Source organism: Martes martes (genome assembly GCF_963455335.1).
Source record: "Martes martes genome assembly, chromosome: X".
Classification (NCBI taxonomy): Eukaryota; Metazoa; Chordata; class Mammalia; order Carnivora; family Mustelidae; genus Martes; species Martes martes.
In genome coordinates this window covers 6,363,506-6,391,419 of record NC_137897.1, presented here as the reverse complement: position 1 = coordinate 6,391,419, position 27,914 = coordinate 6,363,506, and the positions used below count along the sequence as shown (strand labels likewise).

The following is a 27,914-nucleotide window of genomic DNA, read 5'->3' as shown; positions in this document are numbered from 1 at the left end:
CCGGAATCCGTTACCCTGTGACCGTGGACGGGACACCTGCCACAGGGCTTGACTGCAAGCGGCAGCTTCCTCTGAGACAGGGGCCAGCGAGGCACAGGTGTGCAAGCCACATGTGCACAAACACAACATGCACATGCATATACACACAGCTGCATGACACACACGTACTACGTGGACACACAGCTGCGTGACACACATATATTGCACGTGCACACACACACACACACAACACACGGGCATGCTCTGAACTCAGTCTCTGAAGCACTCTTCGAATTTACAAGCCACGTAACAGAGTAGAGGCCATGTCCTTTAGGGCAACTACCAGACAGAGACAAGTGCCTGGCATTTTGAGAGGACACTGCAGGGCCATACCTGCTGTCTGGGGCCCGCTGCCCTCTCTAGAACCATGAACTTGACTAGCACAGCAAATGTTGGCCCGACACGCTCAACACGGAAGGCTGGACAGAGGACCAGGGGCCTCCACAAACGAAACCGTCCGATGTCAAACAGTAATCACACGGCACTGCTCGCTGTCACACAGAACAAGTTCTCCGAGCTGCACGACCTTCTAGAATCGAGGATGTGTGCACCAAGACCGTCATGTCTAAGGATTTCCATGAGAACAGAGCCTGTGCAGCTCTTCCGAGCCCACACGATGCCAACACCAAGATTGAGAGCCGCGGCAGCAGAGCTGGGAGAGCCCGCGACCCCCCCCCAAACTTGGGAGAGAAATTGCCAGAAGCTCACCCCTGCCCAGAGCCCCACACGTACTTATCGCGTGTGCTCCGTTCTCCTCGCCGTTCACGGTGGCCTCTCCGTTCTTTGGTGGGTGCTGCTGGGCCACGGCCGCCGGGGCTGCCGTGGCCCCTGTCGTCGCCGCTGCTGCTGCCGCTGCCGCCGCCGCACTGGCCTGCTGCTGCTGGGCGAGCTTCTCCCGGAAAGCCTGCTGCCGTGTCTGCACCACGTCCGGCATCACAGCGTCGATCAGAGACAGGGACTCTATGGGGCGGCCGTCGAACACCGTGCCATCCTGGGGAGCGAGCCAGAGAGGGCAGCCATCAGCCCCTTGCGCTCTGGCCCAGCATGGTGGGACCCAGAGCGGTGCCCAGGGAGTCCGGGCGGGTGAGGCGCAGGGGGACAGGGTGACCAGGGACATGGCATGACCTCGTACGGGGCGCAGGCCGCCCGGCTGCGAGGAATCATCTGGCCCCCACAAGTGGAGAAGCCGTGCCCGGACACCATGATGAGTACAGGAAGTCTGTAAACAGGCACCCTCTTCTGAGGGAGAGGCAGCTCTGTGGGAGCCTTAAGCCCGAATCAGAGATTTCGGCACCGTTCAGGTTGGATCCCCAGCACACCTGTCCATCTGACTTAGTAAAATATTCATCTGCTGTCACCGGGTGACAGCACTGTCTAGTTCCCACGTGTGTTTTTTCAACTTGTTTTGATTCTTGGGCTTCTATCTGCAATGAAAAAATTCCCATAGCCACTTAAAAACCCAAGAGACCGTTTTCGCCTTTGAAATTGCTCCAAATATTAGAGTTGGACAAGAAGTTGGCGCTTCTGGGTTGTGGCTGCTGAAAGTGCAAATATGTTTTTGCATATTCTGAACTTGAATGACCTCGGAAATTAGGAAAAAGTGAACCTCCTGAGCTTCCGCTAGACGCAATCGAAAGGACACTTGGCCCCAGCTGACGTCTGGCCACCATACAATCGTACAATGTTACATCTGAAAACAGTATTACACTTGAAAACAAGAAAACAAGGAAAGCCTAGAAAACATCTAAACAAGGAGCCGGTCGCCCCGTCAGCTACCCTCACACTTCAGTTCTGGTCACAGCGTGGCCGACATTGACCAAGCGGTCAGCATGCCTCTGTGTCACCTTCTTCAGAGTCACACCTCAAATGCACAAAGACTTGGTAAAAGGCAGGAACCACCCAGGGTAATGAAAACACCTCGTAATTTAAACTCTGAAAGCATGCTATCCCACGGTTTAGTGACCACAAGCCCAAGTCACAAGCGAGACGCCTTTTTATTCCGCTCCCGGCACGCTGGAATGTGGAAAGGAGGAAGAGAAGCCACCAGGGCTTCCCGACACACTGAAGACATGGAAACTGGTGGGCCAAGACATCTAGCTGTAGCCTCGCATGATCTGAGAGCTCATTGGGGGGGTCTCTGGGGTCACACGCTCCTAGCCCCAAAAAACTCCTTTTTGTGGGAAAAAGAGACCACTCGGGGCCTCAAGGGGCTAGTGGAACACCACCTCTGGACACCTATTCTGGGGAGGAAGGAGGAGAAGGCCACAGTCAGGGGAGAATGGGCACAGGACAGGCAGAAATTCGGGGGTTTCCAAAGGTCTGGGTTTCTGGAAATGGATGGATGAACACAGGTGACGGAGTACAGGACGTATTACTTTTGTCCTTTTGAAAAGCTAAAGAGAAAGCAGAGTAAGACAGGCTTGTAAGGAGAAAGTCCATTCAAGGAGAGGGAACGGGGAAGGAATCCAGCGGACCGGCCATGGGTGGCATGGCTGTGGCTGGTTTCCGAGCTGTCCCACGGTCCCCAGGCTCTGCAGGCTGGGGCCAGGACACCACCCTGCGCTCGGGAGCACACATACCTCATTGATGCTGATCTCGGCCTCCACATACTGCAGTCCCTTCTGCAGGATGGAGATGAGGGCAGCCGGTGGCACCAGCGTCCCGTTGATGTTGGACTGGCTGATGTGGCTCTCGATACCGAACGTGAATGCCGAGTGGGAAAAACCTGCAGCGAAAGAGAGCAAGGAACAAAGGGTTTCGTGAGGCCTGAAATGAAGGGTTGCGGGAGGCGCAGCCATGGAGATCCAAAGGTGGCCCCACTGATCGCAGATGCTCCTGATTAGCCAGGGGAGGGGGTGGGGTTTGGGGGCCACAGGCGTGGCTGCAGGACGCCCAGCTCCAGGTGTGGGGTGAAGCGGAGATAATGAGCAGGGGGAAGGGAAGAGACACAGCGGCCCAAGGCCCGTGTGCAGGGGACGGAGACACAGCTTTGGAGGCTGAACCGTGTCGGTGTTATTAACAGCAAAATGCAGCACAGTTTGTCCTGCAGAAATGTTTCTTTACTTTTTCCTTTTTTGTTTTTTGAGTATTTTATTTATTTGACAGAAAGAGAAAGAGAGCACAACAGTAGGGGGAACGTCAGAGGGAGCAGCACACTCCCCGCTGAGCCCGACGAGGGGCTCGATCTCAGGAACCTGGGGTCATGACCTGAGCTGAAGGCAGGCGCTTCACCAACTGCGCTACCCAAGTGCCCCGGGGAAATGTTTCTGTTGCAGAAACGCAACTCTGGGCTTTCTCCCTGACTTCCAGAGCTCCCTGCTTCGGTCTCCGAGTGTCCCCCCGCCCAGCTGGAGTGCACACCTTTCTGGGAGCCTTGCTGTAGCCGGGCTCATAGTGGTCACGGCAGGCAGGGCCCAAAGTACCACAAGACCTAACACCCGAAGAAAGAGAGACCATTTTGGACCCACGGGGGTGGCTTGAGTCGTTTTATCTAATAATCGGTAACTTTTCCTGGGCTCTGGGGTGCTGGCTCTTCCCCCTCCTTCCCTCTGCACTCATACAAAACAATGCCTACTTCAAGAAAGGAAGGCGGCAGGACAGGGCAGGGCGGAGGAGGTGCTGGGGACCCATGTGCGGTCCGAGGGTGATCAGGAACCAGCAGTGGCCGCCACTTCCTCAAGCAGAATAGGTGGGTGGGGGGCATCCTACAGCTGCAGCTCCTGGCTGCTGCAGGCCTGCCCTGCAAGGTGGCAGCCCAGTCTGCTGGGAGTACCGTCCCCTTGGTCCGTCTGGGGCGGCCTGGGAGCCAAGGAGCTGGGAAGCCTTGTGGGGTGCTGGCCTTGTGAGTAACTGGGACCCCTATGCTTGGCTCCTGGCTAGAGGTGGAGTGAGGCAAAAGGTACTCCCCCTCGCTTGTGCAGGGGGTCCCTCGGATCCCGCTCTCCGGGGGTCTCCTCCGCAAGCACCTCCCCATCACCACTGGCTCATCTTCTATGCTGGTGGGCTGCAGGGGGCTCCCTGGGGTGTCCCCGCTGCCAGCCTCCAACGCCTCGTGCATGGCCTCCCGCAGTCACGCGGCTAGCACCCCACCTTCAGAAGCCAGACCGACAGGGGCATCGCATGGGTCCCGCCTTCCAGCTGATTCCACATGGGCTCTCTGCCCTCCCCAAGCAAAACACAGCCGCCGTTGCAATAAACGCCGTGCTCAGCAGATGGGAATGTTCCTCCGTGAAAGGAGCTTTCTGGGCTTGCGTTCTCCTCTCCTGTTCTTCGCCGACTTCCTGCTCCTCCGCAGCCCGCCCATCCGTCCCCCAGTGCCTGGTTCTAGGGACTACAGAAAACACGTCCTCTCTTTCTTTCCTTGCGTCCTGGGCCAGCCATGGTGACCGGCAGGCTCGGCCGCACGGCGGCCGCGGACTCCCCCACCAGACCGCACGTGCCAACGACGGGTGCAGACCCGCCCTCCGAGGGCCAGAAGCCAAGGCCCTATACGCCCGCCTCCCCCTGCCTTCGACCTTGCCCTCCGGCTCCTACCTTTCCCCACCCCGGAGGCCAAGATGGACCCGGCAGCCCGTGCGGACCGGTGACTCTTCCCGGGGCCCATGCCGTGCCAGAAGTCTCATCACCAAGCTTTCCTTGGTCAGGTTTCCAGCGCGGTGCAGACGCGGAAAACCCCAGGTCAGGGGGGAAGAGGACCCCTCAGACCCTGGCCTGACTCCCCATTGCCTGGAATTGTCACCACTGCTCAGGGCCACAGTGATGTCCTCCTATTAGGAACTACGAATTCATTCTGGCTGCTGACCCCACTCCCGGGACCCCCCGCCTCCTCTCCATCTGTGTCCCCCGGCGAACAGGGCAGAACTGTGGACTCCCACAGCTGCTCGCTCTTCTCCTGGCATCTCTCAAGAGTCTACGGCGGGGCCGCACCCACGCGGGCCTCAGAACCGTAACAGGCCGTCCGTACCGGGGCTGCTCCAGGCCAGGCACAGCCCCAAGCCCTCACCACGACTTTCCTTAAGCCTCCCGGTCACCCTGTGCCTTTGCCACCCCAAGTGCAGCACCCCCTTCTACCAGGCAGATCTCAAGCCCCTGCCGGGATCCTCAACAGACCCCCAGCACTCGGCCGAAGGGCTGTGGCTGACATCCAAAGCCGGCAGTTCGATGCCACTCTCGGCCCATCAGGCAAGCCCACCGAGAAACGTCTACCGAAGCCGCCCGCGGGGCCCGGCATCCCTCTTGGAGACTAATGGCGCAAGTAGGGAGGAGAGCTCAAGCCTCCACTCTATGTCTTAGTGCGGCCTGTCAGCAGGTGTACGTAAACTCTGCAGACCGGGGGACTCACGCTTATTTCTCACAGTTCTGGAGGCTGGAAGGGCACGATCAAGGTGCAAGATCTGGTGGTTTGGGGAGGACAACGGCCGGCACACGGAGGGCAGAAGGATGCGCATCCCGTTCATGACAATTCTGTCCTCACACCCGCATCGCCTTCCAAAGGCCCCGCCCCCAAGTACTATCACCCGAGGACTAGGATCCCAACAGAAGAACCTGGGGGAGACTCAAAACATTTCCTTCCTCCGCTCCCTCCTGCTTCATCCTCTCCAATACCGGCCACAGAGTTGCTACACACGCACACAGAATAGCAGATTCTGACCTTACTGCTGCCATGAAGCAAATCTGGGCCCTCGGAGTCCATGACCTTCAAGGTAGCTGTTCCGTTGGTGCTATTACGGGCTTACACACAAGGACGGTAAAGACTGGAGAAGCGAGGGAACGGGTCCAATGCCCATGTGTGTGATGAGAGGCAGAAGCAGAATTTCAACTCCAGCTGTAGACTTCCTCTGACCCTGACACGCACAGGCACAGGAACCGGAAGCCTCCAGTTCCCTGCATGGATGTCAACTGCGTCCCCTCAGCCGGACCACGCCGGCTCCCGTCGGCCACAGCCACAGACACAGTGCAGGCAACTTGCAAAGGACAAGCTGCAAGCCCACTTCTCCCGCCACGTCCTCGATTTCCTTCCGCATCTGGTGTTTAAAGGCCCCGTATAAGGTCTGGCTACTTCAGTTTCGGATCCCTGTCCGTGACAGTGCTCTGCGACAGACCCCACTCCGAGAGCATGGTGGTGACTACACTCAGGGAGGCTGGCTGCACGACGGGGACGGAGCTGGGAAGATGAACCGAGGCTGGGACAGGAATTGCCAGAATGAGTGTCCCCCACCGAAGCACGATGATGACCGAGCAGCTCAGGGTACGCGGCGGTGCCTCGAGCACGAAAATCTGTGATGAGCACTTGGGTCCCCTACTGGGGGGAACAGAAAATCATGACTGGAAACCAGGTGTCTTCAGAAACACGCGGGAATGTTCCACGTCACCTCCGAAACCGGTCCTCCTACGCGCTTATAGGCTCACCGAGCTGCAATTTCGCTGGGCCATCTATGCACAGCCTCAAACCAACGGTTTTCTCATCCACCTGTTTTGAAGGCTTTCTTCCCGACTTCTGGCCACCCCGCCTTCATCGAGGCAAGCGGGAGGGCCAGGTGCAGAGAGTGTCAGACCGGTTCGGAATGCTAGGGTCTGCCCTGACTTCCCACAGAGGGCCTAGGTCAGGTCATTTGGCTGGGCCTCTCTTTCACGTTCTACGCTGTGGGGATACAACGTACCTCAAGGAGCGGACGGGGGAACCGTGCGTGAGAGCAGCAGGCGGGCATACGTTCTTGAATCCGGGGAAGACCAGGAACTGGGGGAAACATTCCTTCTCCACTTTCCTCGTCTGTACAGGGAGGACACTGGGGGAAACTGTCCCTCGGACACTTTGCCACCCTGACACTTGCTCATCGTGGAATGGGGGCTGTCCATAGACCACGTGGGCAAGGCCTGCTTGAGCACTTTCTCTCAGGCCCCGGTCACCGGGGCTCTGCTGTGCGCCAGTGAGGCGTGCGAGGTGCCATCCCGGAAGACAGGCCCCTCAGGCCAGAGGCTTCTCCCCGGGGGCGGGCCCCACGGGACTCCGAGGCTAGGGTGCCTATGCACCGGCAGTCTGCAGGAGCGGTGGGACTCCTGGGCCTCGTACCCCTTCAGCCTTCAATGCTTCTCTTCCGTCCAAGGGGACAGCAGTAGGAACAAAGCACACCATGTGACTGACGAAGACAGAGATAGGTGGGACTGGCCCAACGGCAGGTGTGGAAGTCGTGAAAAAGGAGGGGAGTAAAGAGCTTGGGGGCACCTCGATGGAAGACCTGTGTGAGGGCTCCACGTGGGCATCCCCGGGGTCTGACACCCGGCCAGCCTGGAGCCACCACCAAAGCAGCAGGCGGGCCACCTACTTAGGAAGAGGCACCCCCGCGCCAGCTGCTGACGGCAGGATTTCTGAGCTGCGGCATGACCCACACCAGGCCAGATCCTTCTCTGCTGCGGGTAGCACGGTCCTGTGTGTCACAGAATGCCAAGCAGCACCTCTGGCTTCTCCCGGAGGGATGCCCATGCCACCGCCACTCAGTCGTGACCACCCCGAGTGTTCCAGATACTGCCTACTCGACCCCGCCGTGGCTGACAGCCGATAGCCTAGAGAAACGAGACCCCTGAAGGACATGCAGTCTACTCACACTTCTGCTTGACTTACAAACACAATGGTGGGGGGGAATACTTGCCCCTGAAGGCAAGCCAGCCTCTACATGCCCTTGGCCACAGACTTCGGGTAACACACGGTAATGGGAAACCACCAGAGAAGGTGGGAATATTTCCAAGGAAAAGAAAGGGTGTGATCACGACCAACCGGGAAAGGCTTAAAACAAACACGACATTTTATATAAAACAGCAAGACCTTCAAGAGTGAAATCCTTTGTTTTCCTTAGGAGAAAGGAAAAGAGCCTGTACATGTATTTGTGTCACACAACGAGGCAATAAAAACAGATTTGAAACAAACCAAGTACGTGTTCGCAGTTTCTTGCGAGGACCACACCCCTCATCCACCACGGCCTGCACAGACCACGTCCGTCAGGTGTACGGCTGAACCGTTCTGCCCAGTTAATGCCAGCCTGATTCATCAGCAAAACCTGCTAAATCATCGCTCTGTGGCCCTTCAAAATCCTGCTTATCTGGCAGAGAAAAGCAGACGTGTAATACTCAGGGCAGCCGTGTGGGTGGTTTTGCGTCTTCAGCTGAAACAAAAGCCGAGGGCACCAGCTGGGGCATCTTCCGCAGAATCTTGACTACAGACTTCACCAACCTGCCTGCCTGAGCACAGACAGCCGCCCGAAGCCAATGCGCACGTTTAATTCTAATTGTCTAGATCAGGGGAAGGCAAAGGGAGGCCCACAGGCCAAGTCTGGCCCTCTGCTCATATGTGCAAATAAAGTTTTATCGGAACTGTGAGCAGGAAACGTGTGCCGTCTCTAGGCCCCTCCGTCTGGGGGATTTTGCGACAGGAGCGCAGAGGCACAAGACGCTCTTCTACTCTGCCTGACAGTGTGAGGATGACAACGGGAGGGACGTTTAGTGAGAGCCTCCTCTGTCTCATGCTGCGGCGTGCTGTATTGACGCATGCTACAGAAGACACACAAAACCATCATACTATCTTCCCTGATTCAGCACGCGGGGTCAGGGGTTCGCCTTCTCAAGAGCCATCAGGAGCCTGCAGGCTCGGGCAAGACCCCTCACCTGAGCCCGGAAGCCCCCTGTACCCGACCGTGAGCCAGGGCACCTCTCGGGGGCTCCCCGGGCGCCTCTGCTCGCCTGCTTCCTGCTTCCCGCTTCCTAAGAGGGACTCTGCTTATGCCCGTCTCCCGATCTAGAACAGGGGTTCATGGTTGTCAAGGGAGGGCGAGTCCGTCCCCTTGGGGCAGATGCAATGTCTGCAGACACTTTTGGTTGTCACAGGCATGTGCTTGTGGGGGAGGGGGTGCTACAGGCATCTAATAGGAACAGACCAGAGACGCTCAGCGTCCTACAGTGCAGAGAACAGCACCCCATAACAAAGAGGGGGCCGGGCCGAGTTTCCACAGTCAGAGGTCGAGAACGCCGGCTCCCAAATGGCCATCTGTCACCACCGTGGACACCTGCTCCGTCATCATGGCGGCGGCCAGGTGGCCTTGCTCCGCGAAGGCCCCTCTTGTCCTCTCAGGTGAGAATGACGGCTGTCTGTCCTGAGCTCCCGCAGGGCCTGGCACTCTCCATCCTTCTTTCTGCACCTCCCAGCTTCCGGGAAGACAGAAGCTTCTTGAAGGGAGGACGCCCATCTGGATTCCCTTCTTGACACAGAGAGCACCCACCTCGGGGCAGCTGGGGCCGCGGAGGGAGGCACAGGAAGGAAACTCGAGGAAGGCTGAGAGAAACCGCTCAGGCTGACGGGAGAAGAGGGCGGTAAGCAACGGAACGAAACGGACTCCTTGCTATTTTCAGAATCAGAGACGCGAAGGCAAAGCACAGGAATGAAGGATTTGGGTCCAACAGTATGAGAGAAGGAAAACCGGCTTTAAACAAATCTGACTGCCATACGAGTTCATAGTTCAAAAAAGCACCAAAGATGACTCTTGGCCATACGTATACCTGAACTTTATGACAATTTTGGTATTTGAGAGTAAGAACAAAAGTAATGATATACAGTGAATATGTGCATTAGCCCTTTTCCTGGATTAGCTCAGGGTCATAAGAACTGCATGTTACCGATGGGGAAACTGAGTCAGAGAGTAGTTAAGGGATTCCCCTAAGGGCACACAGCTCAGAAGTGGCCATCTGACCCCCCAAGTCCATGCTCTTAATCCACACACGGGAGACTCCAGGAATGTGTTTAGAAACCTCTAAATGATTCAAAATGGAGCCTTTTTTAAAAAGAGGAAGAAGATCATCTTACCAGTAACACCGTTTCTGTTACATTTTTTGGCCAAGCAAGCTGCAAACAAGGTCTGCATTGCAAAGATGAGGCTGAATGCTTTCCGTGTTACACAGAGCAAACGAAGATGAATTGTATCTTCCAATGACACTCCCCTAAAGACGGCGGCGTGAGGAGTAGAAGAGACCGCAAACGAACAAAATCAGAAGCGACAATGGAGGAATTCGGGTTTCTCTCTGCTGACAAAGACAGCAGCCTTCACGAAGCACTCCAAGGCCCGGGTCTGTCCCCATCTGCTTCCTTGGCTTCCTTTTCTGACAACAACTGTAGGTGGAATCAAACAATTTCCAAGGTCCCTTTCAATTCTAAAATTCCATGCTGAGTTAAAAATGACCTCGGTGTGCCCTCGAACCGAGAGGATTTTAATTTGGAGAGGTGACTGAGGGGCCACACAGAGGCAGGGGTGCACACCATCGAAAGAACAGATGACTTATGATTCCCGAGAGACAGGGCCGTGCTACCGCACGCAGGGAAAGACGCAGAGATGGAGGACGGAACTGGGCGTGGCTTTTAGGAGGACCACGGAGGAGCAGTAGCTAGGTGGGGATGTCCCTTATTGGACAGAAGTGAAAACACACAAGTTAGGGTCTGTCACTGGGAAGTTTGTAATCTGATTTTGGCGCTCTGGCACCAGCCACCCTTGTGAGGGAGAGAGGTGCACAGCCCTGGCCGTCGGTAGGGCCCTGGGGCTCCTGGTGGACGCTGTGCTCCGATCTCCCAGGCCCTGTGGACTGCTCATTTACCATGCAGCACTTCCTTTTGTTTCTTTGAACATCGACGTTCCTATAACGTCCCCCTTCATGACAGAGTCCGTGTTTCCTGGCTCGGCAAGGTCTCCGCACCCGGGCTGCAGCTGCCTGGCCAGCGGCCCGCCTACCTCTCCACGGGGACAGCGGGGATTCAGGGTGGTGGGGCCGGGGCAGGGGTCGGTCCAAATAAAGATGGGAGGGAGGCCAAGGGCAAGGGCGTGGGAGCGGGGTCAGATAAATCAGAGCAAAACACACATACACACACACACACACACACACACACACACACACGGAGCTGCAAGCTGTCCACACGGAACACATACCACCCTCGTCCCTGGCAGCTAGTCTGCTGTGGGTTCCCGTCTCTTTTTCGGAAGTGACGGATTTGTCTCACCAGAGGATTACATTTTCTGCCCAAGAAGCAATTCTTGTCATACGGAAACTCGGCGTCTACCCGCGGTGAGAAGCATAAACTACGTGGAGAATGCTTTCTGATACTGCGCTCTCAACCACTGCACATGTGCGTATCAGCTTTATGATTCTTTATCTTAGAAAAAAAAAAAAAGGTCCTCAAGACGCAGCCGTCACTTTCCCACCTAATTCTCTGACCTTCAGCCACAAAACGCTGAGTGCGGCGAGAATGTTTTTATGGACTGCAGACCTGTCCTAGATGACCTGCCATAACACGGAATTTGGTGTAAAATGGAACTGCCTTGGGCGGCGTCCAAAAGAAATACCAGAAGGACCTCGTTAAAATAGGGTTTCACTTAGAACAGCTGGCCTGGACCCCAAGGGTGGCGGCTGAGTACAACGCGGGCCTCAGACTGTAGCAGACCGTGCACCCTGCCAAGATTTTAATATCCTCTCAACATGGGCAACATCCAGGAGGGGAAAGCATTAGTCAGGTCATAAGCCAAGGTTGCAACTTCCTCCCGAGCCAACAACTGGCCCTGGGAGAGGCCGCCTGGCAAGGGAGGCCGCTGTCCCTGCCCGGTTCGCGGAGTCCCACGGCGCCCACACGCCAGGCACACACGCGCCACCTGCTGGCACCAGACCCCGCTGCCAGCCTGAGCCCTCGCGGACTCGAGGTTCGGGGACAGGCAAACACGAGCCCCGAGGCCACGCTGCAGGTTCATCACCGAGGGCACTCTTAACAACTCAAGAAACGTACAAATTAACTTCTGAGCCTGGGAAAAACAGAGCAAGCAATCTGGAAGAAAGGAAATAACTCACACACTGCTACACGTGATTCAACTGCTGTGCACACGTGGGGGACATCTTCCAGCCCCTTTCTCTGTGCCGTTGAGTGTCTGCACGAATTCGTACGATCACACAATTCTGTGCCCCTGCTTCTTGCGCTGACACAATACAAGCATGTCCGCTGCTTGCTAAGCGGTCTCGACAGCAGCATTCCGGCGGACTGTCCGTGTTCGTTCATCCTGTCCTCCCACTACCTCCAGATGTAGTTTCAGAAGGAATCACGGCTTCCAAACGCACACAGCTGAAGTGTTTCCGCCTGCCGATGACCTGCAGACTGCCCAGCTTCCCGGTATTTTCTTGTTCCTCTCATTCCGTGTCCTCTGACCCCCATCTCCCGCCCCCGCCCCCGCCCCCTGCCCCCAGCAAGCTGGCTCCTTCTCCCTGAACCCTCTGCTGCCTTTGCCGAGCTTCAGGGCCTTCCACAAGCCAGCTCCTTGATTTTGCTTGACATGGTCTTCCCCTCGCCTCACTTGCAAAATTCTAGCTCAAATGCCCCCTTCTCCCCGTGCCCTGTCGGAGGCTCTGGGCTCCCTCTGCACACATGTCCAAGGTAATACATTCATCGGCCTCTGACAGGTGACCCTGGATGTCTGTGCTCCTCCCTAGGTGGGGAGCAGTAAGACTCCCTCCTCTCCACTGTCCTGCGCACCCCACCACCTAGGGCCATGCCACCATGCGAAGGACATGCCCTCATGGGACTCCTGTTGAGGTGATGATGGTGATAGCTGGTCTATTCTGGGACATTGAGGTCTCCCTGCTGGCACCCAAACCTCTCACAGCACCCCGTATAGGTCTGTGTAGCACAGGAGCAAACATCTTAAAATCTCCGTTATTTTAATGTGTACCATGGCAAATGCAGCTAACAGACCAGCACATCTCAGAACAGCTTCAAGTGAAAGAAAATATTAACAAGTATTAATAAAATGTGGCGACATGTTGCAGATGGGCTACAAACAGCTGAGGCTGCTGTGACATGGGAGGGCCACAGAGGTCTGCCAAGGGAAAAGGAAATACGGAACACATGGGTTGTGGGTAAGGGAGGAAGGAATGCCCACATTCTATTACAAGTCTTCACGGAGGCCTGCAAACTAGATCCTGGGTCATGGCTGCTTCCGCGCTTCAAAGAGGACATGGAGAGCTGCAACAGACACTCAAGTGCCTAAACGTGACACTAAGTTCTCTGCGCCCTGCTCTCTGGGAGAGACCTGGATTAGGGGGCGGGGCCAACAGGTTCCCAGAAAAGCATTTTTTGGATCCCTCCACTTGTTTTCTGAGGCCAACAGAGCCCAATACCCACACCTGACAAGGACATTCAAAAAGGAACGGGACACCCCAGTTTCTCCCAGTAAGATAAACGCGAGTACACCACCCATGGTATTAACCGACCAAACTGGACAATGTATAAAAAAGGAAAAAACGTCCAGGTCAAGCGGAGTCTGTTCCCGGGAACGCAGGGTTCAACATCAGAAAGTGAACCGATGACTGCACCACATCAACCGGATCAAGAAAGATCGTTTAAAAGAGGAAGATCCTGGAGCCCAACGGCCCGCTCTGGACCCTAGCTGTAGCACTTCCGGCGATGAGACGCGGGCACATCACCGCCGGCTCAGCGCCTGCGCTTTCCCGCCCGGACATGAAACACAGCTGCATCTGCTTCGGTGGGGGTGATAGCCTGACTTGCCAAGGACTTGGAATCATGTGTGGCACACAGTACAACAAAGGCTAGCTCCGCGACTACAACAAGACCATGACCATGGAAACGGAAGCGACCCCGGAAGGACAGGAGGGATGCCTGCTGCTGGAGGAGTGGGTGAGAACAGGAAAGTGGGGGCAGCAGGAAGGACACTCTGGAAGATGATGGAACAGGAGAAGGTGATCCTCGGAGGGTGGGGCTGGTCAGCGGTCAGGACATGCCAGCAGCAGCAGGTGCGATCATACTGAGGAAAGCCAGAGCTGTTCACCCAAGAGTGCAGTCTGAAAGGCAAAGGGGGGACTGGGGTGGATCCCCAGGCTGGGCAGGGGTCAACAGAGAGGTAGGGGTGGACTCCCAGGCTGGGCAGGGGGGAGTCAATAGAAAGGCTGGCGTGGACCCCCAGGCTGGGGGAGGTCGCTGGAGAGGCTGGGGTAGACTCCGGGACATGGGAGAGAAGGGACAGGGCTGGGTCCCACAGTCCAGACGACTCGCTTGTCCGTCTGGAAGGAAGAATGGGAAAGGGAGGAAGCTGGCAGGAAATAAAATACAAGAGCGCCGGACACGAAGGTGGCATCTGAGCCGTAGAGCAGGCAGGCCTTAATGTCACTGTGCGTGAACTCTGAAGACAGACACCAGGGCAAGGCGCTGCTCCGCCTCCTCGGAGAGAGGAAACCGGAACCGCCTCAGACCTCCTCACACCACCCGCGGCAGTGAAGTGGGACGTGAGAACGTACACCTCACGGCACCTGCCACGGGGTCTCCGGCTGTTTCGATGTTAACACCGGTGCGAACCGCTGGGCTGCGCGGAGCAAGGCCGCATTTAGACGACTGTAACTGACACACCATGAAGGCATTTTCATTCTAATTGCTCTTCCCCCTCTAACGGACTGATAAACACGTGAGCGGGAAATCGTGACTCTCGGCGTTTACACACAGACATATCGCAACAGTCAACTCAGAGAAGCCGGTACGAAGTCGCCTGGGAACCCAGGTGGTCGCGGTGGCTGTGAACACGGGGGACACAGGAAACAGCAGCGTCAGCACTCCACGCGGCCACTCTAAGGGGCTTTCTCACCAAGCCCGAAGAACGGTTCAGGACAAAAACAGACTGGCTCCGGATGAAGAGGAGCTCGTTTGCAACTAGCGCCACTTCAAGACAGTCCGTAAGGGAACAATGCACGCGCGCGCGGCGTGTCGGCTGGCGACGGCACCCCACGGACTGCGCTGCGCAAAGGGAACGTGGGTGTGCTTCTATGCTGGAGGAGTGTGAAGCAGTGATGCCACAGAGGGAGCAAGGGACGGTTTATTCTTCTCCGGAGGAAAGGAAGGGGCATCACACCCTCCAGCTACTTACCCCACCCTACATTTCTCAGTTATTTTTTCAGTTGAAGTACAACACACACACAAATGCGCAGATGACAGATACGCAACCACAGCCCAGATTTAAACTTGGGGACTGCAGCAGGGGCAATCACAGACCTCCCCCAAGTTCTCCTTCTGTGCCCGCTCAGCGGACACTGAACGCCCTATAGGACAGACACCCAAGCTCGGGTGGTTAGAGCACTGTCCGTGCGTCCCTGTACGTGCTGCTTAGGGAAGTGAAGGACCGTCATGAGTCTGCGGCGACAGTACACCTGTCCGAGTGTGCTTAGTTCCGCCCGGACCGGGCCTCATGCAGCCTACCTGCACTGATGCTCCCCTGTTTCTCCCTCCCCTTGGCTTTATGCAGACAGGCACGCCCTCCAACAACACGTCTGTTCCAGCTGCAGAACGTGAAGATGTGACAGCCACACACATCATGAAAGGATCACCACGATCATGTTACTTAAGACCTCCATCACCTCCCAGAGTTCTGGGTTGTGCCACATCACATTTATCTGATGCGACAAGAACACCGACAATTCACTCTCTTACCAACTTTCAAATAGACCGCACAGGACTGGAAACTATAAGGTCCATGTGGGGACGCCTTGATGGCTCCGTCAGTGAAGCCTCTGCCTTCAGCTTGAGTCATCATCTCAGGGTCCTGGGATCGAGCCCTGCATGGGGCTCCCTGCTCAGTGGGAAGTCTGCTTCTCCCTCGCTGTCTGCCCCATCCCCCATCCATGCTTCCTCACTCTCAAATAAATGAAGTCTTTACTAAAAATAAAGTCAATGTGCTGTCCTTTATAATCTAGATCTTTCTGCTGTAATTAACTGTGAGAATAACCGCTCCTAAGCCCCGTGACTCCCCCTGGAGTGGATAGTAGGGTCTGGGGTGGTGTGGGGGGAGCGCAGACGCCCCATCAGGAGCGTGCGGCTCACACCCGCGGGGACAGGAAGGCCCCGCAGGACTGCAGCGATCCTTCCACCGGACAGTAACATGGGCGCGCTAGCCGGGTCTTCCTTACCTGTCATGTGACGGAACGAATGCTTTCCTTTATTATTTCTAAAGCAAAGGCGACCACGATCTCCAAGAAATGCCTGCCTTTCCTGTTCCATAAAGATCCTCTCTTTAAACAGGGACACACATTAGCAATGGAGAAGAGCCCGTGCAGTCAAAACATATTTTTAGAGACTCAGCTGAACAATAAGCCCTGAACTTTGGTTTAAATGAAGATAGCTGAGCCATTTTAAAATGATTTCCCAAATCTGTGGAAACGTGTCTTGCATAAGAAGGCATTCCACGGTCCTGGGAAACACAGCACAGCTGACTGGGTGATTTGGCTGCTGCTGGGATTAGAGTGGGCAAAGCTGCTTCATCATTTTTGGAGACACAACTATTCACGAATATTAAGAGTAGTGCCCTTCTCCTGGTTATCCAACCTCCTAACTGGGAACCAAAAAAAAAAAAAAAAAAAAACAAAACTATTTTATTATCTGCTGGAGAATGCTTTGGCAGACTTCTGCCTTCCTCAAGGGGAAAAAAAAAATACCCTGGAAAAATTTAATAAAAACGAGGACTGCATTTTTTTCATTGTTAAAGTCTATTTGAGTTGTGCAGCAAAAGGAATCAAAATAGAGCCCAGGAAGATAAAGTGTGAAGAAACAGAATCCCATTAAAACCCCATTTACTAATAAAAACCAGCTGGAACGAAAGCAACCCGGAACTAAAGGCAGTGCATCAGTGGTCGTCCACCTGGGGCGAGGTCACGTTCAAGGGTCCATCTGGCAAGGTCCAGGACATCCCTGGTGGGGACAACACGGGGTGGGGGGATGTTGCTGGCATTCAGTGAACGGAGGCCAGGGAGATGCTCAAGACCCTGTAACACTGGGGGCGCCTGGGTGGCTCAGTGGGTTAAAGCCTCTGCCTTCGGCTCGGGTCATGATCTCAGGGTCCTGGGATCGAGCCCCGCATCGGGCTCTCTGCTCAGCAGGGAGTCTGCTTCCCTTCCTCTCTCTCTGCCTGCCTTTCTGCCTACTTGTGATTTCTGTCTGTCAAATAAATAAATAAAATCTTTAAAAAAAAAAAAAAAGGCCCTGTAACACTGGACAGAGACGGAGCCGGCCCCACGTGCCAAGAGTGAGCTGAGAACGTGCACCGCCGTGAAGGGGCTGAAAGCCTCTGGGTAATGCGTGACGTGTGGTCAGAGGACCTGTGGAGGTCAAGACCCTCAGATCTGCCCACCTCTCTTAGGCAGACCACAGACGCATTATAGAATCCTTTGAGCTAAAGTTCCTAAGGGAGTGGGGTTTTTTATTGCCCCTCCCCCAATTTTATATTTTTTCAAGGATTTTATTTGGACGTAATCTCTACAGCCACTGTGGGGCTCGAACTCACAACCCCAAGATCAAGACTGCCACGCTCCACCGACTGAACCAGCCAGACGCCCTCCTAAGGACGTATTTCAAACACATTTTAAGACTCGCTTGAAAAGGAGCGGGGAAGAAACCCTGCCCAGACGAGACGTTTATAGCTTATTCCACCCCTCCCGGCCTGCATGCAGCCTGGGAGTCTGTGGCCCTAGGCAAACGCAGCCTTCCTTCTCCTGGTAATTCCCAAGGAGGAGGCAGCAGCAGCAGCACACAACGTCCACCTGCATTTGCCCACATTCCCAGGGAGGCGACGCGCTCTCGGGGCGACAAGTGCTGTTCACCTCCACGTGATTCTTCACTCTTCTCCTGGTTCTAGGCAGCTCAGAAGGTCTGCGTGGCCAACCATTTTCAAAGGAGCACGGCAGTTACTCGAATTCATTATAAAAAAGAACGTCCCCGTCAAATCCCGGGCCCACAGGATGGCTAATGACCTGCAAAATTCACTTAAAACGTCTTGACTGTCTTTGTGTTATTGACTCACACACAAAACTGCAGTAATGGAAGTGCAAAATTGTGTTTGGGGTTTATTTTTTATAATTAGGAAATTATTACGGACTCGTCACTGACAGGTCACCAGACTGCAAACCTTCTGACCGGCGTGCGTATGTGTGTGTGCACATGCATGCAACTAATCCACATATGTATAATTTTATCCTATGTATCCACATGTCATGATCATCGCCACAGTCCAGACACAGAGCTCTTCCATCGGCACGGAAGAACTCCCCCAAACGACTCCTCTGAACTTAGAGCCACCCCAACCCCAGCGGCCCTGCCTCCAGTCTTATCATTGTTAAGTTCAGCAGGTGGGACCGTCCAGGATGCCGTGTTCTGACACTGGCCTGCGTGAGCCGGCACAATTCTCCGGAGACCCACCCAGGTTGTGGCACGTACCCAGAGTGCGTCCCTTTTCACCGTGGAGAGGGACCCCAGGGTCTGCAACCGCAGTCCGCGGAGCCCATCGCCCACCGAGGCACACTGAGGGGGTTTCCAGTATACAGCCATTTCATCACCAATGAAGCTGCTGTTTCTGGTTTCCTTGTTTTACATAACTGGAATTTACCAGATGGCAATTCAGCTTACAAGTGCCACTGTGTGCGCCAAGGACTTGCCCCTTACACTACTGAAAAGCCCTTGAATGTTAACAACGTCAATGTGGAATTCGGTTGCTTTCCTCTCTTCCTTCTGAGACCCCAAACTCTGAAATAATCTCTACGTGAAACTTCCTACCTGTAACACTGTGACTTATTGTGGAAAAACACACGGAACACAGAATGGACCATTTTAGCCCTTTCTGAGCACACAGGTCAGGGGCATAAAGCCCGTTCCCACTGCTGTGCAAACAGCCCACCATGCCATGCCTCTCCAGAACTCTGTCATCTGCCCAAAAAGAAACTCTGTCCCCACCCAACACTAAGCCTCCATCCCATGCTCTGAGCCCCCAGTGACCTCTGTGCTTTCTCAGACTCCTGGGCTCGGGTCCCACACGGGACTCCCTGCTCAGCGGGGAGCCTGCTTCTTCTCCCAAGGCTCCTCCCCCGCTCATGCTCTCCCTCGCTCTCGCTCACTTGCCCAAGTAAATAAAATCTTTTTAAAAATTCAATTAAAAAGTACCGTTTCAAAGGCCCTACATCACCTGGTGGTGTATCTGAGGAGAGCTCTGTACCCTCATACTGTTCCTGAGGAAAGAGCCGGGCATCTGCTGTGGGTGCCCCTTCCCCCCCACCCCAGGAAAGAGGAGACACTCTCCCTCAGCCCCACTCCACCCTTCAGGGGCCTTGGCTAGTTCCCCCAGCACAGCCTGGCTCTCTCGCTTAACCAAACAGGCTCCTTCCTGAACCTGGCCCCAGGAAGCCGCTGTGCACACAGGCATGATTTTGAAACTGCTCCGTAATCTTCCCAGAAAGTAAAAGCTCTCTGTGTGTTTAGAACAGAATGACCTTTAGCTTTGCCCTGGGGCTTGCTGTGGAGACAAAATGCGGCCTAAGCTTCACTCACTCTCCTCTTAGGTCCTAACCACGCTGACCTCATGCATACTGGGGCATCGCAGGGCATGAAAGGGTGCTTGGCAGCCGGCAAGGAAATCTTTACCTCTGTCTTGGCCTAGAAGCCCCACAAAACGAATGAGAAATGGCACCTAAGTTCTGCTGTAAACCTGGAAATTCCAAGCACTAGTATTTCACTATCCTCCTTGGAAGACATGTAATCTAGAACAATTCAAGGATGACACGTAATACAGAACTATGTGTACATTATGTAAATCCAAGGAAACATGCCCAATTCTACGTAGTGAGTCAACACGTGTGTAGACACGGCTCTTTCAGAAAACAGACCTAAGAAGCAGATTTTCATTTTAGAGAACAGCCAGCGATCCTCCGTGAATAATGCACGCATTGTGACATTAACGGGAATGATAAACGGGTTTAATAAATCGGTCTCTTGACGACAAATCGTGACAAATCAGAGAAGCAGCTCTCTGTTCAAGGAGTTCTCAATCACACTTGAAACCCTTCCCAATGAAGAAAGAAGTTCATCAACCTGGCGATTTGTGAGATAGGATAGATCAGTTTTTCCCATCGCCTGCAACGACAAACTCCTTTTACTACCTGAAATATTTGAAATGACATCCCTCGGGGCCGCACAGCCTGGTAACATACCCACCACCCGACAAAACATTCCTCACGGGTGTTTTCTCTGTCGCCGGCAGAACCACCAACGATCATCACACGGTTCTTTGAAGCCTCCGCCTCTTCCTCGGGGGCCGCGGCTATCAGTCCCAAAACTCGAGGTGGGGTGACGCCAGAGCCCCGCAGCGTGTGAGCAAGGCAGTGGGCAAGGTTTCCGCAGCCGCCCCGCGGAGGGGGGCCGGGCCGCGGGAACCGCGCTCTCGGCCCGGAAGCCCACGCAGAGGGATGTGCGGCCAGTGCTGGCGCCCCGTCGTGTCCCCGGGCTGCGGAGCGAGGAGACAGGGTGTGTCTGTGGATGCTCCATCACTCAGCCGCTCCAGTCAAAGTCAGCAGTGGAAACCGTGACCCCGGACAGGACGCGAAGGCTAATTTTAAACTCAAAGGGGAAGCAGAAAGCGTCACCAGTATCCTGCTGACCTGCCTGCCGGGCTGCTGTCCTTCCAACCACTTCCCAACGCTGCCCTGCGACCAGGCACAGATCAGCGCTGCTCCCCCAGTCGCAGCAACAAACCCCCTGCCCTCTCTCAAGGGCCGCGCTGCCTGGGCGCACAGAGAAGCCTGCAGGGCCTTCTGATAACCTTCAGCCAACACGGACCACGCCAGCCAGCAACCCCACACCCAGATGCTTCCCCGGGAGCAACGGAAACCTACGCTCACATGGAAACACTGTTGGCAGATGTTTCTAGTAGCTGTAGCCGTGATCGTCAAAACCTGGAAACAACTCCAATGTTCTTCAACAGGAGAACGGACAAGTCCACGGCTACACACTCTTGAAACGGAACAGGGCGCAGCGACGGAGAACCGGCTGCGGGCGCCTCCGACAGCGTGAATGCCTCTCCAGCTCACGACGCTGAACGAGAGCCCACGGAGAAACGGTCCGGTCACCACTGAACCGCTGTGGAAAATTTGGCTCCAACCCCCCGGCTCATCTCTCCTCTCCAGTCACGACCGTGACCAAGACCCAGCTGCATGGACCATCTTTCCCCCCAGCAGACACGGACTGGCCTGGCAGACCCGACGTAACACGGACACTCCCCTCCCTGAGAGACCCGCCAAACCCCAGCATTTCGGCTCCTTCACCGGCAGGGTCTGGGCAACCCCAGGCGGCCGCCCTCCCTGCTTGTGGCAGGGCCGCCTTCCAGCAGTACCTGGTGCCCACTGACTCCCTCGCCAGCTGGGTCTGGGAGGAACTCTCCCTCGTGGTCTGGCTCTGGGGACGAAGCCCCGGAGGAAACAGACTCACAGGGACTCACGGATGCTCCCCCTTCTTCACGCGGAGCTGGAAGGGGCGTCACCCCGTGCTACATTCAGAGGAAAGCAGGACAAGCAACTGGCCACTCACCCAGTCTTTGCAGGAGCTGCTCACACCAGCCCGTGCAGGCTGGAGCCCGTTCCTCCGCCTTGCTCCCGGCGATGGTGAGGCGGGCTGGGTGAGGGGCGCCCCGTAAGGCAGAGGCCAGCCAAGCCTTAGCCCTCGAGGCTGGACTGCCACAGCTCCGAAGCAGGCCACCTCGGCCGCTCTGGGGCCAGAGCCGGCCCTTCCAGGTTCCTCCCGCCTTGCTGCCAAGCCTCGCTCGGCGACCGGCAGTGTCTTTTTCCAGAACACCGTGACGCCAGGACTGGGCGGGCTCACACGTCCACGGCAGCCGGCAAGCGCTTGCGGGGGCAAGCTCCACACGACTAACGACGGTCCCAAGAGAAACGCCTTCCTTGCAGGCTGCAGGGTTCACATCTGGGTGTGCTACCTACTGCCACGCTTCCGAGGAAAGGCCAGAGAAGAACCTACGATGATCTCGAGGCAGCCGCTCGAGGGCAGAGTAAGGAAGCGAACCCATGTCTGAGGTTCCTCCCCAGCCTGCAGATGTGTGACCTGGATTCTCCCACCTGGGAAGGTGTCCTCTTCAACACACGACTTCCCGCTCTCGAGGAAAGGTTCCTGTGGGGATTCCCGGCATCCGCACCGATAGAGGATATGGGAACGGGACGAGGATGGAAGGTGCTGGAGACAGGACGGCCAGGGATGGCATCTGCGGCCCAGCACGGAGAAGGCAGGCTCTCGCCTCTAGCTCAGGTGGCCAGACGAGGAACACCCGGGGTTCTAGGGAACTTGCTCCTCACTGTCCACGAGCAGGTGGGCTAGAACTTCCTGGGGCTGTCCCCGACCACCAAGGCAAAGAGCACATGGACCAGAGAGCCAGCTGTCTCCCTCCCGCAAGGCCATCCCCAGCCCACCGCCCCCTCCCTCCCTTCTTCCCTCCTCTGCACCACACGAGGCGTATGGATGGGGCCTGCTGCACAAGCCTTGCCAAGAGAACCTCCTGGTGCCTTCTGGCCGAGAAAGCCAGATGGGGAGGCGCTGAAGAGTGAGTCACCTATGGGGACACTGGGCTTATCTCCGATGAGCGGCTGTAGGTATGCAGGAGAGAGCAGAGATGCCTGAAGGGGAGGCCCGATGGAGGAATGCGTGTCTTCTCCGCGTGCCCCCAACCCCCGGAGCTAGAAGGGAGACACTGACAGGCTGAGATGCTTTCTGCACTGGGTGGGCGCTCACGAGAGATGTGCCAAACCGAAACTTGAAGGTTTGAGGAAAACACAGACACTGACCCCCAGAGGACCGCTCGGTATTTCTCCGCCTGCTTTTGAACACGTCCTCGTGGGGGCCTCCAGCCCACTCCAGGACTCACACGCTCCTCAGAGGAAAAGGGCAGGCATGGCTTTCTGGAAGACGCACGCCACACGTGTATGAAAGGACTTGGACCGACGGGACCGGAGTTCACACACGTAAAACCCACACCGGTGAAATCCTATCCTCCTGTCCCCAGACTCCCCTCCTCAGCTGCCTGGTGACAGAGGAGCCAAAGGTAAACAAACAGGACAAAAAGCAGTGTGGCCTTTTGGGGGGAGGGATGGTCTCCATATTTATTCAAAGAGACCAGTGATGCCCTTGCCCTGGGCCTCAAGCCCCAGGGACCGTCCCCCCACCCCCGCACCCTCCCCCCAGGCTAGGCACACAGTTTTCCCATCATTTATTTATCCTGACATTCAGCCTGTGAGTTCCGCACACATCCTGACCGTGCTTTTGCCTCCGTCCTATCTTCGTACTGACGGGTGTACACAGAAAGGGCTCTCGAAGTCAACGCTGAAAGGCCACAGGACGGCGGGCAGTTCCCCCGACTCCTCAGTGTGAGTGACAGGTGCCAGTGACTCCCCAGATCCACAGGGCTGGGGTCATACACGTTTTATCGATTTCTCTTATACTATGTCGGGCAACAGCCGAAGAATGCACACTTCCCATGAAAAATGCTACCTGCGGTCCCTAGGGACAGAGATCCAGGATCGGAGAGGGAGACGTGCTTGTCTACAACACGCCACATGTCCAGTACTCATGACTTCTGCCCAGGATAACCATTTTATTGTTTTATTTGCAGGGAAGGAGAGGCTCCAGTGGGGTCAAGAACTTGTTCAAGGGTCTGAGCCTGAGCTGTGTGGTCTGGACGGAACACCTGCCCTGCTAAGCCTTCCAGGCTGACTCTGGAAGAGCCCAGACCCAGGGGCTCACAAGCTGGTTTCCCCTCAGTCTTGTCTGTGTGTCTCCGGAAGGTGGAAAGGCCCAGGAACTGGTTCCCTTTTTGAAAAATCAAGTTGCAGAACATAAACATTAGGATATCAAGCGTAGAAAGTTGAAACAATGCACAAGGCCAATGGCTGTGGGTTGAACTGTGTTCTGCCCCAAATCCCTAAGTCCTAGGCCCCCGGCACAGTTCAGAAAGGGGCTTCATTTGGAAACGGGGTCTCAGTGCAGATCTAATGCGTTAAGACCAGGTTATACCGGAGTCTGGTGAGGCCCTAATCCAGGAGGGCTATTTCCAAAGGGAAAGGATCCTGAAGGAGAAATGGGACACGTTCGGACACAGGTAGAAGCAGACGCACATGGGGAGGAGGCCGCGTGGCAATGACGGCTGACACGGGCGTGATGCCTCCACAAGCCAAGGAACAGCAGAGACGGCGGGCAACACGCCAGAATGCGGGAGAAAGCACGGGACAGGCCCCTTCCTGGCCGCAGAAGCCACCCACACTGCCCACACCTGGAATCTGGCCGTCAGTCCTCCCGCATGGTGAGACCGATCTGCCCACTCTGTTACAGCGCCGTGGTGAACTAACACCCCAGGACCTGCCCGGCTCAGGAAGACACTGTGTGTGGTAAGTGTGTGGGGACAACAAACACCAAACCCGGGCAGGCAGTCAGCACTGGAAAGAGGGGACGGCACCGCAGAGTCGAACACGGGCGTCCCGCGGGCCCTGGAAGTGGGGTAGTTCTTAGCTTGGGCGGGTAGGTGGTGACAACCATGTTTCTCATCAATGTCATTTTGTGCGTCTCAAAAGAAACATTTTAAAGCTTTCCAAGTTTAAAGACAATATTCACTTTAGAAATTAATTAAAAATCTAACAACGGTCATTCGAAAAGAACTCAGAGTCTTGCGAATTTAAGAAAGCACCCACAAGCAATCCACTCAACTGTGTGGAGGCCGCGCCGTGGGGGGCAGCTGCGACACTAACGCACGAATCCAGACTCGCAGGCATCCAAGGACTCCTCAGAGGGCTGCCTCTGTCCTGTGACAAAGCCCAGCCAGACCCCGGGCCTCAGGTTCTTGTCAGCCCCCTCCCCCGCCCCTGAGGGTGCCAGCTGCTACTCACAAGGTCCGTAATGTGGACGGAGAGCACAGGTCTGGCCTATACACTGCTTACTGTAAAGTGACGTCTTGGTCATAATCAGAAGTGTTGGAGGAGACCAGAACTACTGCTATGTTTCGGGAAATGGCCATGGGCCCATGGTGGGGTGTGGTTTAGGAGCTCAAAAGATCCGTGGACTTCAGTCTGAGAGGTTTGCATAAACACGACACCACGAAGACACACCAGCCCCTCCATTAATGCCCTTTCCAACTGCTCTTGACCTTAACTGCCATCTGATCTCATCTCGGCAGAGAGATCAAGGGAATAAAGAACACACGCCCCGTCCCACCCCAGGAGCAGGGCAGCCCCAGAACCTTCTCTCCTCAGCTCTCTTAGTGAGAATGCCATTTGCTCTTTTTCTCTAGCCTGGCTTTTCGATCCATTGTGGGTGCTTCTGTACGCGCCATGCTGCAGGTGCGTTTGCTACTAACCGAAACCCAAGCCTCTTACCTGACTCCTGGAGATAGCGATACACCAGGAAGTTCACCTCGTCACTGGTTATGCTCATCTTAGCCTCACCTCGCGGCGATGAGGTCTGTATGATGCGGGAGCCACCCTCTGTGAGACGACAAGAAAAAGTGGGAAGACAGTTTTGAAACACTGCCTGTATTCTGCATTCTTTTTTTTTTGAGACGACTGAAAAAATCACAGCCATGATGATATAACCATGAAAGTAATCACAATTTTGTAATACATACATATATATGCATCTTTTTCATGTATATAAAAATAGATCCAGGAGAAAAATTTCAAAAAAATAAAAAGAGAAAAAGCCATTGGTGTATTTTATAAGACTGAGATAGGGTCAAGGATAAACCATACTGATGACAAATTCAGGAACAACGGAAAATGAAAACAAAACCCAACCTTTTATTCAACAAAAATCATGGAGGCACTGTGATTACAACATACTTGGTAATGAGCACGAACGAATCCTGAGGTGTACTCTGATGGGCTCAGGTGGATACGAGACTAAGCACTTTCCCAGACAGAGAAGATTCGTGAGTAGACCAGAGGTCACGTCAACACCCCTAGGGCAGGTGATTACATGGACCAGACTGCATGTGCTGCTCTGGAAAATGATGAATCACAGTACCTTTCACTCATGAAGTTTCAACAATAAACCTGATGGTCACTGTACCTATAGGCTATAGGCAGCACCGAGGAGGAAAACCCACGAGGGAGAAGTGTGCGCGTCACCTCGACATCATTTCCATAAAGAAGCCAGGTCTCAGAAAGATGGAGCACGGACAAAGAGCAACTGAAAAGAGAATCTGATTTTCTCCCCAACGGTCCCCGTTAGCATCTGAGCAAGCAAGCCCGGAGAGGAGAGAAGTCAACCAAGCGGCAGAGCTCTTCTCAGATCACTCACGCCAAGACGAGCCAAAGCCAAGAAAGGCCAGGACCCCTTTCAGTGAGGTCGCCAACCCCAAACGTCCCTGGCTGTTGGGGAACGGTCTTCACAGTGCACACCATACGTTTGCAGTGTATGAAATTTCATACATTTCCACATCATACATTTTACTCGTGTCAAAACTTTTATCAGTAAATGAGAACTAACTTTGTGTTTATTTAGAATAAAGATGAAAGGGCAAGGGAGACCTTCAAGGATGCACCGTAAAGGCTGTTGTAAGGGACACACGCAGTGAGCCCCACCCTGCCAAGATTCTTTCCCCACGTGGGGGCAATACCTGGGACTCACTTCTACCCCCACAGAACACGTCAAAGGACAGGGATGTCACTCTACTCCTTAGGTTATGTCCTACGGCAAGGGTGACCACATGTCATCCTCCTAACTCTTGTCATAGCATGTAAGACTCTGTCCTAGTGGCCTGGAGGGAGACACTCTGCTGCGGGCCTCGAAGGTGAAGGCTGTCATCGTGTGAACTACCCACAGAACTGGGAACAGCCTGCAGGAAGCTCTCTGCACGTCAGTCCTACAAGCACTTTGTAGAAGAAGTAGAGCTCTTGGTCGCTCTGCCGAGTGAGGGCACAATGTGCGGACGCCCATCTAGGAAACAGAAGCGGATCCTCACCAGACACCACATCGGCCAGCGCCCTGATCTCAGACTTCCAGCCTCCAGAGTTGCGAGAAGGACACATCTATTGGTGAATGTGCCCGGTCCGTGCCGTGCTGTCACAGCAGCCTGCAGTGCCTCAGACACCACCGCTCGCTCCGTTCTCCGTATACGCTCATGTGGGGTGCTTGGAGAGAAGGAAAATCTAACAGGCTCTGAGCATCGGCACTTCTGACGCTGGGGGCCAGATAATCCTCTGTTCTGGGGCCGTCCCGGGCACTGGAGGACGCTGGGCAGCCTCCCTGACACAACCTCCCTGGCCTCCCCCCATCAGAGGCCAGCACCACCTTGCGCACCCCCTGGAGCTGTGACGATCAAAAACGTCTCCAGATGTCGCCAAATGTTCCGAACTGCAAAACTGCTGCTGGTTTTTCTATGGAGAAGACAAAAATCAGCATTCTGTGTCTGACAGGAACCGCATTTACAAAGATGTGGGGCAAGGTGGGACTGTCTGGCAAGTGATGCTTAATGACACAGCCACGCAAGCCATCGCTGAAAATGCACCACGAGAGGCGGGCTTTTTCAGAGCCTGTGTAAACTCTTTCCACAAAGTTGTCAGGAGTTTCATTAGAAAATAAAATCTGGATCTCTTCTCTCAGCCTCCAGATCTTTTTTGTTGTTGTTGTTGTTGTTTTGTTTTAAAAGATTTTATTCAGTTATTTGGGGGAGAGAGAGAGAGAGAGAGAGCAAGAGCATGAGAAGGGAGAAGGTCAGAGGGAGAAGCAGACTCCCCGCGGAGCTGGGATCCCAATGTGGGACTCGATCCCAGGATCATGACCTGAGCCGAAGGTAGTTCCTTAACGAACTGAGCCACCCTGGCACCCTCTTTTTTGTTTTCTAAGAAGAAATCGTCCCAGCACCCCAAGAGCCTGGTTCTCACTCGCCACCCACAAGAACGTGTCACAAACAGGTGTGTGCACGCATGTTCGCAGGACTCTGGAGCAGGAGACGACCACATCCTCGAGACACCAGGGGCTGTGGACCAGTTTGGGTAGG

At 55.1% G+C, this 27,914-nt stretch overlaps 1 protein-coding gene across 3 annotated transcripts in view; it reads right to left on the bottom strand.

Moving 5' to 3' along the window:
- Positions 1–27,914, bottom strand: part of TBL1X (transducin beta like 1 X-linked) — a 214,678-nt gene that overhangs the window by 21,013 nt on the left and 165,751 nt on the right. For all 3 annotated transcript variants that reach the window (XM_080794806.1, XM_080794805.1, XM_080794807.1), the window contains 3 exons: positions 25,291–25,398; positions 2,619–2,764; positions 772–1,030 (listed from right to left, as the gene is read on the bottom strand). In XM_080794806.1, the coding sequence (XP_080650932.1) occupies positions 772–1,030; positions 2,619–2,764; positions 25,291–25,348 (463 nt within the window). In that variant the 5' untranslated portion in view covers positions 25,349–25,398. The remainder of the gene's footprint in view (positions 1–771; positions 1,031–2,618; positions 2,765–25,290; positions 25,399–27,914) is intronic.